The 14973-nt window shown below is 43.6% G+C and overlaps 1 protein-coding gene across 1 annotated transcript in view; it reads left to right on the forward strand.

Annotated features, from left to right (window-relative positions):
* The window catches only part of LOC110500825 (protein Shroom4), a 79254-nt gene that overhangs the window by 22816 nt on the left and 41465 nt on the right, over positions 1-14973 (forward strand). The window contains exon 2 of the mRNA XM_090214368.1: positions 1960-2111. Coding sequence (XP_090070494.1) covers positions 1960-2111 — 152 coding nt within the window. The remainder of the gene's footprint in view (positions 1-1959; positions 2112-14973) is intronic.

Below are 14973 nucleotides of genomic sequence, written 5' to 3' on the forward strand. Positions count from 1 at the left end.
AAGAACACCATACCTACTGTGAAGCATGGGGGTGGAAACATCATGCTTTGGGGATGTTTTTCTGCAACGGGACCAGGACGACTGATCCGTGTGAAGGAAAGAATGAATGGGGCCATGTATCGTGAGATTTTGAGTGAAAACCTACTTCCATCAGCAAGGGCTTTGAAGAGGAAACGTGGCTGGGTCTTTCAGCATGACAATGATCCCAAACACACCGCCCAGGCAACGAAGGAGTGGCTTCATAAGAAGCATTTCAAGGTGCTGGAGTGGCCTAGCCAGTCTCCAGATCTCAACCCCATAGAAAATCTTTGGAGGGAGTTGAAAGTCAGTGTTGCCCAGCAACAGCCCCAAAACATCACTGCTCTAGAGGAGATCTGTATGGAGGAATGGGCTAAAATACCAGCAACAGTGTGTGAAAACCTTGTGAAGACTTACAGAAAACTTTGACCTCTGTCGTTGCCAACAAAGGGTATATAACAAAGTATTGAGATAACAAAAGTTATTTTCCACCACAATTTGCAAATAAATTCATTAGAAATCCTACAACGTGATTTTCTGGATTTTTTTTCTCATTTTGTCTGTCATAGTTGAAGTGTACCTATGATGAAAATTACAGGCCTCTCTCATCTTTTTAAGTGGGAGAACTTGCACAATTGTTGTCTAACTAAATACTTTTTTGCCCCACTGTATGTGATATGGGCAGCAGGGTAGCCTAGGGGTTAGAGCATTGGACTAGTTACCGGAAGGTTGCAAGTTCAAACCCCTGAGCTGACAAGGTACAAATCTGTCGATCTGCCCCTGAATAGGCAGTTAACCCACCGTCATTGAAAATATGAATTTGTTCTTAACTGACTTCCCTAGTTAAATAACGGTAAAATAATATTTGTTTTTTTCAAAACTTTTTTATATTTAATTATGGGGTGTGTGTGTAGATTGAAGGCCAGCATCCCGGAGTCGCCCCTTCACTGTTGACATTAAGACTGGAGTTTTGCGGGTACTATTTAAAGAAGCTGCCAGTTGAGGACTTGTGAGGCTTATGATTCTCAACCTAGACACTCTAATGTACTTGTCCTCTTGCTCAGTTGTGCACCGGGGCCTCTCACTCCTTTTTCTATTCTGGTTAGAGACAGTTTGGACTGTTCTGTGAAGGGAGTAGTACACAGCTTTGTACGAGATCTTCAGTTTCTTGGCAATTTCTCGCATGGAATAGCCTTTAATTAATTTAATGGGTTTCAGAAGAAAGGCTTTGCTTCTGGCCATTTTGAGCCTGTATCAAACCTATAAATGCTGATGCTCCAGATTCTCAACTAGTCTAAAGAAGGTCAGTTTTATTGCTTATTTAATCAGAACAACAGTTTTCAGCTGTACTAATGTAATTGCAAAAGGGTTTTGTAATGATCAATTAGCCTTGTAAAATGATAAACTTGGATTAGACAACACAACGTGCCATTGAAACACAGGAGTGATGGTTGCTGATAATAGGCCTCTAAGTCTATTTAGATATTCCATAAAAAAATCTGCCGTTTACAGCTACAATAGTCATTTACAACATTAACAATGTCTACACTGTATTTCTGATCAATTGAATGTTAGTTTAATAGATTTTTTTTACATTTTACTAAGTGACCCCAAACTTTTGAACGGTAGTGTACTTACTGCTAACCAGAGGAGAATCTCTCAATGACCACCGAATGAGAAAGCGGAATGTAGCAATGAGAATGTTTGTCACTTGGCTGTTTGTTCCAAAATGTTTTGTACCGAGCATAGTTTCCATAGGGACAGTGACCTACTTAGAATGGAGGACTGGGCCTATATCCGAATGGTACCCTTATGGGCCTGGTCAAAAGTAGTTCACAATAGGGATTAGGGTGCTATTTTAGATGTAGCCTGAAAGGACACAGTGTGTGTGTTTGTGTGTGCAATGCATGTTTTTTAACCCCCACCTCTCTCTCCCTACAGATCGAGGAAGGTGGTAAGGCAGAACAATGTAAGAAGCTGAGAGTGGGTGATGAACTGGTGAATATAAACGGATCAGCCCTCTACGGTTCAAGACAGGAAGCTCTTATACTCATCAAGGGATCCTACCGGATACTAAAGATCACCGTATGCAGGTAGGAATTGACAGACCATATGTATGTGTGACAGTGTATTGTCTGGAGATTGTGTGTGTGTGTGTGTGTGTGAACAGATAAGGGAAATGTAACAAGAGGTGAGAGATGCACCCATATTGTGATTTTTGTGGTTCACCCAAATTGTAATTTTTGTGGTGTGTCCCATCCTATCTTCAAATGCGTGTAAAATACCTCAGACTTGGTGATTGAGTGTCTACAAAATTGTCTACAAAATTACTAACAAGTCAAATAAGATTTTTATTTTTTAACTATGTTTATTTTGGAATTAACAGAGCTCTCTACCAGGCGGTTGAGAAGTCAAGAGGGTCATACCAGCAAATTGCATAGCATTTTTATTCATCTCAACAATATTACAAACATTGCTTTTGGTCTGCTTCAATGGTTTTTATAGATAAGTCCTCATTTAACAATGCTTACCTATGTCAAATTTTAATATTTTATGGTCATTTTATATTATATTTGAAATTAATACCTTTTCAGGCAGGGCGTGGTGCAATGTCCCGCAAAGGTTTTCTTCCATTTCAAATGATCCAGGTTCTTCCACCATGTTTCCCACATGTTCAGACTACATTGAGAGACAGTTGACAAAGTGCAGTTTTGTATTACTATTATAGGCATTATTTTATAGTTGACATTAAGTCTAAATATTGAATAATTGACCCCCATGGCTCATGAAATATGGTTTGACCAATTTATGTTGTATAATATAGTTTGTTGTCAACAATTTAATATTTTTCACCAAAATAAGTATTTTTAATCAAAAATATTAATATACCCTATGTTTTTGCACAGGACATCACAAACACAGATCCGCTTTAATATTTCAGATAGATTGTGGCTTCTAGATTGTGTAATTGTCTGGATTTCCAATCCCCCATTTATTTGTTTTGTAAATACAATGCATTCGGAAAGTATTCAGATCTCTTGACTTTTCCTCATTTTGTTACGCTACAGTCTTATTCTAAAATGGATTACATTTGGGATTTTCTTCCTCAATCTACACACAATACCTTGTAATGACAAAGCAAAACAGGTTTTTAGACATTTTTGTAAACGTTGAAATACCTTATTTACATAACTATTCAGACTTCAGGATAATAACTAAAACATTAGTCCAAATATATACTACCATAAAGGCCTGATTGGTGGAGTGCTGCAGAGATGGTTGTCCTTCTGGAAGGTTCTCCCATCTCCGCAGAGGAACTCTGGAGCTCTGTCAGAATGACCATTGAGTTCTTTGTCACCTCCCTGAACAAGGCCCCCCCCAATTGCTCAGTTTGGTCGGGTGGCCAGCTCTAGGAAGAGTCTTGCTGGTTCCAACCTTCTACTATTTAAGAATTATGGAGGCCACTGTTCTTGGGGACCTTAGTTATCTTTTGTTTGTTTATAGTCCCAGCTACACTCAACCCCTCGCATCCAGTTTTGTCATATATTTTTCCACTGTGCTGTTTCACAAAAGTTATAAGCCTTTATTTTCTCAGTTTCTACAGATTTTAAATGAAAGATAAACACTAAGTGTTATTATATTATTGATTGATTTGACTATGACTTTTCAAACCCAGCAGTGCTATTTGCAGAGTTAGTTTCAAGTAAATATTTTTCAGCCATTCCTGAGCAGTACCAAAACAAGTGATCTAATGATTGTCTTATCGCAGTAAAATCAGCAGAGCTGGGATGGTTGTATCATATATATATATATATATATATATATATATATATATATATATATATATATATATATATATATATATATATATATAGTTTGGGGTCACTTAGAAATGTCCTTGTTTCTGAAAGAAAAGCAAAAGAAAATTGTCCATTAAAATAACATATAATTGATCAGAAATACAGTGTAGACATTGTTAATGTTGTAAATGACTATTGTAGCTGAAAACGTCTGACTTTAATGGAATATCTACATTGGCGTACAGAGGCCCATAATCAGCAACCATCACTCCTGTGTTCCCAATGGCACGTTGTGTTAGCTAATCTTACTTACTGACTTTTTATTGTCCCTATATGGACATTTTGTTGCAGTGTCATGTACACAATTAATCCAAGTTTATAATTTTAAAATTCTTAACTGATGATTAGAAAACCCTTTTGCAATTATGTTAGCACATCTGAAAACTGTTGTTCTGATTAAAGTAGCAATATTAAAGTAGAAATTGGCCTTCTTTAGACTAGTTGAGTATCTGGAGCATCAGCATTTGTGGGTTTGATTACAGGTTCAAAATGGCCAGAAACAAAGAACTTCTGAAACTCGTCAGTCTATTGGCATTTTGCTTGTTTGATTGCCTTGCGTATGAAATGACTACACTGTTTGTATTCTGCAATTTTCCCAGTCACCTTGCGGTGGTAGGTGATTTCAGTTCTGCGAGAATGCTGCCATCTATCCACAGTTTCTGGTTAGGGTACCGTGGGTACAACAGCTCCTATACACTTCCTTATAAACTCACTCACCGAAACAGCGTATAAGTCGACATTATTCTCTGAGGCTACATGGCTAATCTGAGCTATCCGTACTTCTCCCTTCGCAGAACAGCGCAAACTGGCTCTAACCAGAATAGAAAGAGGAGTGGGAGGCCCCAGTGCACAACTGCGCAAGATGACAAGTACATTCTAGTGTCTAGTTTGAGAAACAGACGCCTCACAGGGTCTTACCATTTCGTGACATTATGCTCACGCTGTCGGTCACGCTGGTCTGTATTTAAATTGCAACCATTTCAACATGTAGCCACCTTTCCGTGCTTTCTGGTCTGGCACAGTCTAACCATTTGTGATGTCTGGCTCAACACCTTCCGCCTGCTTGGTCTCAATGGTTGATTATTCAGGGTTCAGCTCCTGACCATTTTACACTCCAGTAGCAGCCCAGTAATGTACTGGTCTGTATTTAAATTGCATTAGCAGTTCTTTTTATGCACTCGCCCTGGGCCTTGGAGGGCGGTTCCATCACGTTGCCTCAATGTCTGTGTTCATGTGGCGTGTTTAATGACTTGGTAAATGTTTATATATAAAAATATTGTCATTTTCATATTTAATCATGTAAGTTTTAAAATGTTTCTATGTAAATCTGATAACTGGGACGTATACATTTGTAGAGTTAGTTATACCATCCTTAACCTTTTTGGGATAGGGGGCAGCATTTTCACTTTTGGATGAATAGCAGAGAGCTCCCGACAGAGTTACCTCTCGTTCCAGTGCTTTTCTGAAGACAAAGGAATTCTCCAGTTGGAACATTGATGTTTTATGTTAAAAACATCCTATCGATTGATTCCATACATCGTTTGATATGTTTCTGAAGAACTGTAACAGAACCTTTTGAGTTTTTGTCTGGATGAAGTGCCTGCGCCTGGGCTGAACACGCTAACAACAAGTCGCTATTTGGACATAAATTACGGACTTTATGGAACAAATCAGTCATTTATTGTCGACCTGGTAGTGCCTTCTGATGACGATCATCAAAGGTAAGTGAATATTTATGGTGTTATTTCTAACTTCTGTTGACTCCAAAATGGCGGATATTTCTCTGGCTGTTTTGGGCTCTGAGCGCCGTTCTCAGATGCTGATTAAGTTTTTTTTTAATCTGACACAGCTGTTGCATTACGGAGAAGTCTATCTTTAATTCTGTAAATAACACTTGTATCTTTTATCAATGTTTATTATGAGTATTTCTGCAAAATTACCGGATATTTTGGAATCAAAACATTACTGCATGTATGACGCCAATGTAAACTGAGATTTTTGGATATAAATATGCACATTATTGAACAAAACATACATGTATTGTGTAACATGATGTCCTATGATCTGATGAAGATCATAAAAGGTTAATAATTAATTGTATCTTTTTTTTGTGACTCCTATCTTTGGCTGGAAAAATGGCTGTGTTCTTTCGACTTGGCTATGAACTAACATAATCATATGTTGTGCTTTCGCTATAAAGCATTTTTTAAATCTGACATGATGGGTAGATTAACAAGATGGTTATCTTTCATTTGCAGTATTGGACTTGTTAATGTGAAAGTTACATATTTCAAAATAATATTTTTGAATTTCGAGCGCTGCCTTTTCAGCGGAATGTTGTCAAGGGGTTCCGCTAGCGGAAAGGTTAAACACGTCTTAAGGATCCACCCTTTTTTTAAATTTTCACCTAAAATTACATACCTAAATTTAACTGCCTGTAACTCAGGACCTGAAGCAAGGATATGTATATTATTGATACTATTTGAAAGGAAATGGTAGTGGAAATGTGAAATGATTGTAGGAGAATATAACACATTAGGTCTGGTAAAAGATAATCCAAAGAAAAATCATGCATTTTTTGTACCATCATGTTTGAAATGCAAGACGAAGGCCATAATGAATTATTCTAGCCCAGATGCAATTTAGACTTTGGCCACTCAATGACAACAGTGTATGTGCAAAGTTTTAGACTGATCCAATGAACTACTGCATATCTATTCAAAATGTTGTATCAAGCCTACCCAAATGTGCCTGATTGGTTTGTTCATAATTGTGCACTCTCCTTTAACAATAGCATGGTATTCTTTTACTGTAATAGCTACTGTAAAATGGTTGAGGACATTGGGCCTCTGTAGATATTCTATAAAAAATCAGCCGTTTCTAGCTACAATAGTCATTTACAACATTAACAATTTCTACACTTTATTTCTGATCTATTTTATGTTATTTTAATAGACAAATGTGCTTATCTTAAAAAAAAAGGAAATTTCTAATTGACCCCAAACTTTTGAACGGTAGTGTATGTGTGTGTGTAAACATTCTATTGGTTGCAAGAATTGTGTATAATAATTTAAATTGAAAAAACTTGTTTTTGAATCCATTGTTGTTTTGTGTATCAGTTCATAGACTATGTTCCATGGAATTGGTACATTAAATCTCCTCCCAACTATTTTGAAACCTGTATGGCGCAGCGGTAACTTTATTTTGGTCCTGAAATGAAACCGGTATAGTTTTTTTATTTGTCACAATTTTCTATCTTCTCTGGGATAGGTGGCAGTATTTTCACGTCCAGAGGAAAAGCATGTCCAAAGTAAACTACCTACTACTCCGGCCCAGAAGCTAAGATATGCATATTATTAGTAGGTTTAGTTAGGAAACACTCTGAAGTTTCCACAACCATTTGAATCATGTCTGTGAGTATAACATAACTTTTTTGGCAGGCGAAACCCCGAGGACAAACCATTCAGATTTTTTTTTTGAGGTTACTCTCTTTTCAATGGGTGTTCATTGGGAATCCAGATTTCTAAAGGACCTTCTTGCAGTTCCTATCGCTTCCACTGGATGTCACCAGTTTGTAGAAATTGGTTGAGGTTTTTCCTTTGTGTAATGAAGAAGTACCATAGCTATAACAATTCTCTTCTGTCTCCTCCTCTGATGAAGAGGTGGAACAAGGATCGGACCAAAATGCAGCGTGATGATGATTCATGATATTTTAATGAAGGAAAAAACTACACATGAAGAAACTACAAAATAATGAAATGTGAAAACTGAAACAGCCCTATCTGGTGCAAACACGAAGACAGGAACAATCACCCACAAAACCCAACACAAAACAGGCTACCTAAATATGGTTCCCAATCAGAGACAATGACTAACACCTGCCTCTGATTGAGAACCATATCAGGCCAAACACAGAAATAGACAAACCAGACACACAACATAGAATGCCCACCCAGCTCATGTCCTGACCAACACTAAAACAAGGAAAACACATACGAACGATGGTCAGAACGTGACAGTACCCCCCCCCCCCCCCCCCCCCCCCCCCCCCAAGGTGCGGACTCCGAACGCACAACCTAAACCTATAGGGGAGGGTCTGGGTGGGCATCTGTCCGCGGTGGCGGCTCTGGCGCTGGATGTGGACCCCACTCCATAATTGTCTTAGTCCACCTCTTTAGCGTCCCTTGAGTGGCGACCCTCGCCGCTAACCTTGGCCTCGGAAACCTAACAACGGGCCCCACTGGACTGAGGGGCAGCTCCGGACTGAGGGGTAGCTCAGGACTGAGGGGAAGCTCAAGAGGAAGCTCAGGACTGAGAGGAAGCTCAGGACTAAGAGGAAGCTCCGGCAGGTTGATGGATCTAGCAGATCCTGGCTGGCTGGTGGTTCCGGCAGATCCTGGCTGACTGGCGAATCCTGGCAGACTGGCGGATCCTGGCAGACTGGCGGATCCTGGCCGACTGGCGGCTCTGGCAGACCCTGGCTGACTGGCGGATCCTGGCTGACTGGCGGATCCCGGCTGACTGGCGGATCCCGGCTGACTGGCGGATCCCGGCAGACTGGCGGATCCCGGCTGACTGGCAGTTCTGGCGGATCCTGGCTGACTGGCGAATCCTGGCAGACTGGCGGATCCTGGCCGACTGGCGGCTCTGGCAGACCCTGGCTGACTGGCGGATCCTGGCTGACTGGCGGATCCCGGCTGACTGGCGGATCCCGGCTGACTGGCGGATCCCGGCAGACTGGCGGATCCCGGCAGACTGGCGGATCCCGGCTGACTGGCAGTTCTGGCGGATCCTGGCTGACTGGCGGATCCTGGCAGACTGGTGGATCCTGGCAGACTGGTGGATCCTGGCAGACTGGCGGATCCTGGCTGACTGGTGGATCTAACTGATCCTGGCAGACTGGCGGCACTTGTGGCGCTGGGCAGACTGGCGGCACTGGCGGCGCTGGGCAGACTGGCGGCACTGGCGGCGCTGGGCAGACTGATTGCACTGGCGGCGCTGGGCAGACTGACGGCACTGGTGGCGCCGGGCAGACTGGCGGCGCTGGGCAGACTGACGGCACTGGCGGCGCTGGGCAGACTGGCGGCGTGGGCAGACTGGCGGCACTGGGCAGACTGGCGGTACTGACGGCGCTGGTCAGACTGGCGGCACTGACGGCGCTGGGCAGACTGGCGGTGCTGGGCAGACTGGCGGTACTGGCGGCGCTGGGCAGACTGGCGGCACTGGCGGCGCTGGGCAGACTGATTGCACTGGCGGCGCTGGGCAGACTGACGGCACTGGTGGCGCTGGGCAGACTGGCGGCGCTGGGCAGACTGACGGCACTGGCGGCGCTGGGCAGACTGGCGGCGTGGGCAGACTGGCGGCACTGGGCAGACTGGCGGCACTGGGCAGACTGGCGGTACTGACGGCGCTGGTCAGACTGGCGGCACTGACGGCGCTGGGCAGACTGGCGGCACTGGCGGTGCTGGGCAGACTGGCGGTACTGGTGGCGCTGGGCAGACTGGCGGCACTGGCGGCGCTGGGCAGAATGGCGGCACTGGCGGCGCTGGGCAGACTGGCGGCACTGGCGGCGCTGGGCAGACTGGCGGCACTGGAAGAGTCTGGCTGACTGGCAGATCTGGAAGAGTCTGGCTGACTGGCAGATCTGGAAGAGTCTGGCTGACTGGCAGATCTGGAAGAGTCTGGCTGACTGGCAGATCTGGAAGAGTCTGGCTGACTGGCAGATCTGGAAGAGTCTGGCTGACTGGCAGATCTGGAAGAGTCTGGCTGACTGGCAGATCTGGAAGAGTCTGGCTGACTGGCAGATCTGGAAGAGTCTGGCTGACTGGCAGATCTGGAAGAGTCTGGCTGACTGGCAGATCTGGAAGAGTCTGGCTGACTGGCAGATCTGGAAGAGTCTGGCTGACTGGCAGATCTGGAAGAGTCTGGCTGACTGGCAGATCTGGAAGAGTCTGGCTGACCGGCGGCTCTGGCTGCTCCACGCTGACTGGCGGCTCTGGCTGCTCCATGTAGGCTGACCGCTCTGGCGGCTTCTCGCAGACTGGCAGCTCTGGCGGCTCCGTGCAGACTGGCAGCTCCTCGCAGACTGACAGCTCTGGCTGATCCATGCAGACTGGCAGCTCTGGCTGCTCCATGCAGACTGGCAGCTCTGGCTGCTCCATGCAGACTGACAGCTCTGGCTGCTCCATGCAGACTGACAGCTCTGGCTGCTCCATGCAGACTGACAGCTCTGGCTGCTCCATGCAGACTGACATCTCTAGCTGCTCCATGCAGACTGACAGCCCTGGCCGCTCCATGCAGACTGGCATCTCCGGCTGCTTCATGCAGACTGACAGCTCTGGCTGCTCCATGCAGGCTGACAACTCTGGCTGCTCCATGTAGACTGGCAGCTCTGGCTGCGCTGAACAGGCGGGAGATTCCAACAGCGCTGTAGAGGAGGAAGGCTCTGGCAGCGCTGAACAGGCGGGAGACTCCGACAGCGCAGGAGAGGAGAAAGGCTCCGGCAGCGCTGGAGAGGCGAGGCGCACTGTAGACCTGATGCGTGGTGCTGGCACTGGTGGTACTGGGCCGAGGACACGCACAGGAAGCCTGGTGCGGGAAGCTGCCACCGGAGGGCTGGTGTGTGGAGGTGGCACAGGATGGGCTAGACCGTGAAGGCGTACTGGAGATCTTGAGAGCAGGGCTGGCACAGGACGTGCAAAGTTAGGGAGGTGCACAGGAGGCCTGGTGCGTAAGGCTGGCACCATCTTCACCAGCCGACTACCACGCACCTCAGGACGAGTATGAATCGCTGACCCAGGTGCCATCAAATCCCCGACACGCTCCGTCGGGCGAATTCCATGCTTAACGCACCAACACAGCAACTCCCTCATTTCTCTCTCCTCCAATTTCCCCATTAACTCCTTCACAGTCTCTGCTTCGCTCACCTCCAACACCGGCTCTGGTTCTGGTCTCCTCCTTGGCTCCTCACGATAAACAGGGTGAGTTGGCTCAGGTCTGACTCCTGACTCTGCCACACTCTCCCTGAGCCCCCCCCAATACATTTTTGGGGCTGACTCTCGGGCTTCCTTCCGCGCCGCCGTGTTTGCTTCGCCAACCTCATTCTCCGATAACCCTCCGCGCACTGCTCCATCGAATCCCAGGCGGGCTCCGGCACTCTCCCTGGGTCGACCGCCCACCTGTCTATCTCCTCCCAAGAAGTATAGTCCATACTGTACTCCTCTTTGGGCTGCTCCTGTTGCCTCCTCTCCTGCTGCACCTTGGGGAGGCTACACTCCCCTGGTTTAGCCCAGGGTCCTCTCCCGTCGAGGATTTCCTCCCATGTCCAGAATTCCTTATTATGTATCTCCTGCTGCCGCTGTTGCTTCTCCTGCTGCTCCTGCCTGTTGACACGCTGCTTGGTCCTGTTGTGGTGGGTGATTCTGTAACGATTCTCTTCTATCTCCTCCTCTGATGAAGAAGTGGAACAAGGATCGGACCAAAATGCAGCGTGATGATGATTCATGATATTTTAATGAAGGAAAAAACTATACATGAAGAAACTACAAAATAATGAAATGTGAAAACTGAAACAGCCCTATCTGGTGCAAACACGAAGACAGGAACAATCACCCACAAAACCCAACACAAAACAGGCTACCTAAATATGGTTCCCAATCAGAGACAATGACTAACACCTGCCTCTGATTGAGAACCATATCAGGCCAAACACAGAAATAGACAAACCAGACACACAACATAGAATGCCCACCCAGCTCACGTCCTGACCAACACTAAAACAAGGAAAACACACAGATGGTCAGAACGTGACAATAGCTCAGAACGACAGTCACTTCATGGGTACCTTTTGATAGAGGCGCGTAGCCAGAAAAGTAGCGTCAGTTTGTTTTGCTCCAGTATTAAACAAAGATCATCCCATCTTCAATTTGATCGATTTATATACGTTTAGAAATACCTAAAGTTGTATTACAAAAGCAGTTTGAAATGTTTTGGCAAAGTTTACAGGTAACTTTTAAGATATTTTGTAGCGACGTTGCGTAAGTTGGAAGCTGTGTTTTTCTGGATCAAACGCGCCAAATAAATTGACACTTTGGATATATATTGACGGAATTAATCGAACAAAAGGACCATTTGTGATGTTTATGAGACATATGGTAGTGCCAACAAAAGAAGCTCGTCAAAGGTAAGGCATGAATTATATTTTTATTTCTGCGTTTTGTGTCGCGCCTGCTTAGTTGAAATATGCTACTCTCTCATTGTTTACTGTTGTGCTATCATCAGATAATAGCATCTTATGCTTTTGCCGAAAAGCCTTTTTTTGCTATCTTGCATGTGTAATTTAATGAAAGTTAGATTTTTATAGAAATGTATTTAAATTTTGCGCTCTGCATTTCCCCCGGCTATTGGCCATGTGGGACGCATGCGTCCTGCCTACCCCAGAGAGGTTAGCCCAACCCCTCCTTAGAGCTAGGGATCCCGCTAGCGCTCCCGCTAGCGGAACAACTTCCGGTGGAACTGGAGGGCGCGCAATTCAAATAATTATAGATTTTAAACATTTATGTACAAATAAGTCTCTCATATCAGCTGAACTTAGATTAACAAGAATTTAACTGCACTGTCTGATTAACAGTAGCTATTACAGCGACATGCCATGCGATTGTTTGAGGACAGCGCCCCACATCAAAATATTTTTCCACCGGCACAGGTTTCATACATTCACAAATAACGATTTAAATATTCACTTCGTTTTTGAAAATCTAACTCTGATTTGTCATCCAAAGAGTCCCAGCTATAACATGTAGTATTGTTTTGTAAGATAAAATCCTTCTTTACATCCCAAAAATACAGTTTAGTTGGCACCATTGGTTTTAGTAATCCACTCATTCAACATGCAGAGAAAAGAATCGGAAGATCTACCCCTAAACTTTGTTTCAACAAGTCAAAAAATGTTTTTATTTACTTCTCAGATACCCTAAAATGTAATCAAACTATAATATTTCTTACGGAAAGAAGTATGTTCAATAGGAAACCGATTTTAGCATGTGTGTAATTTCTTCATGGCGCGCACAAACACAAATTTCCAAGACTGTGTCCTTCTGCTAAGACTGATATTTCTTACTCATTTTTGAAGTTACAAGCCTGAAACCTTGAACATAGGCTGCTGACACCACGTGGAAGCCATATGAATTGCATCCAGGGATCTAATTCTCAATATGACTTTTCTCTTGCATATCTAAGAGGGTCTCAAAAAAATTAAATGTCCTACATTCTCCTACATTATCTTAACATTTCTACAAACTTCAAAGTTTTCTTTCCAATGGTACCAATTATATGCATATCATGGCTTCTGGGCCTGAGCTACATTCAGTTTACTTTGGGCACATCATTCAGACAGGAAGTGGAGAAAAAAGTGGCCTAGCCCTAAGTTAATTGACATCCACGTCTTCGTCGCCTTGGTCACTTTAATAAATGGAACACTCGTTACTTTAATAATGTTTACATATCTTGCATTACTCATCTCATATGCATATAACGTATTCTATACTATAAATTGCATCTTAGCCTATGCCGCTCTGACATTGCTTATCCATATATTTTATATATTCTTATTCCATTTCGTATTTAGATCGTACTTATGAATTTGTTGTGGAACTGTTAGATATTACTTGTTAGATATTGCTGCACTGGCGGAACTAGAAGCACAAGCATTTCGCTACACTAGCAATAACATTAACAACCATGTGTATGTAACTAATAGTTTGATTTGATGAGGTAATCACCTGGAATGCATTTCAATTAACAGGTGTGCCTTGTTAAAATTGAATTTGTGGAATTTCTTTCCTTCTTAATGCATTATTTCCAAACAGTTGTGTTTTGACAAGGTAGAGGTTGTATACAGAAGATAGCACCATTTGGTGAAAGACCAAGTCCAGATTATGTCAAGAACAGCTCAAATAAGCAAACAGAAACGACAGTCCATCGTTACTTCAAGGTCAGAAACACGAGCAAAGGACATTAGACCGGTGGAAATCTGTGCTTTGGTCTGATGAGTCCAAATGCACGATTTTTGGTTCCAACTGCTGTGTCTTTGTGAGACGTAATGTAGGTGAACAGATGATTTGTTCTTCCCACCGTGAAGCATGGAGTAGAAGGTGTGATGGTGTGGGGGTGCTTTGCTGGTGACAATGTCGTGATTTATTTTGAATTCAAGTCTCACTTAACCGGCATGGCTACCGCAGCATTCTGCAGCGATACGCCATCCCATCTGGTTTGCGCTTAGTGGGAATATCATTTTTTTTATTTCAACCGGACAATGACCCAACACACTTCCAGGATGTGTAAGGGCTATTTTACCAAGAAGGAGAGTGATGGAGTGCTGCATCAGATGACCTGGCCTCCACAATCACCCGAACTCAACTCAATTGGGATGGTTTGGATGAGTTGAACTGCAGAGTGAAGGAAAAGAAGCCAACAAGTGCTCAGGATATGTGGGAACTCCTTCAAGACGGTTGGAAAAGCATTCCATGTAAAGCTGGTTGAGATTGCCAAGAGTGTGCAAAGCTGTCATCAAGGCAAAGGTTGGCTACTTTGAAGAATCTCAAATATATACGATTTTTTTGATTTAACACTTATGGTTACTACATGATTCCATATGTGTTATTTCATAGTTTTGATGTCTTCACTATTATTCTGAGTAATTGTTTCCAAACTTTTGACTGGTAATGCATGTCAATCCTACAATCCCGGCAACTAAAAGCAACTTTCTAAACAATGTTTTGGTTCGTTTCTAGGTTGTTAGCTAGCTCTCTAATGTTATGTTAGCTGGCTAACCAGTTTAAATAATGGCCATTTCATATAGCTGACATCTTCACAATTGCTCATTTGTCTTTAATTTTTACAGGAAAATAAACTCACAACAAGATCATTATTTACAAGTTCACCTCTTGAAGCTAGGGGGCACTATTTTTATGTTTGTAAAAATAACGTTCCGAAAGTAAACGGCCTATTTCTCAGGACCAGATGCTAGAATATGCATATAATTGACAGATTAGGATAGAAAACACTAAAGTTTCCAAAACTGTCAACATTTTGTCTG

The sequence above is a fragment of the Oncorhynchus mykiss genome, chromosome 21, assembly GCF_057628025.1.
Source record: "Oncorhynchus mykiss isolate SJ-2025 chromosome 21, ASM5762802v1, whole genome shotgun sequence".
NCBI lineage: Eukaryota > Metazoa > Chordata > Actinopteri > Salmoniformes > Salmonidae > Oncorhynchus > Oncorhynchus mykiss.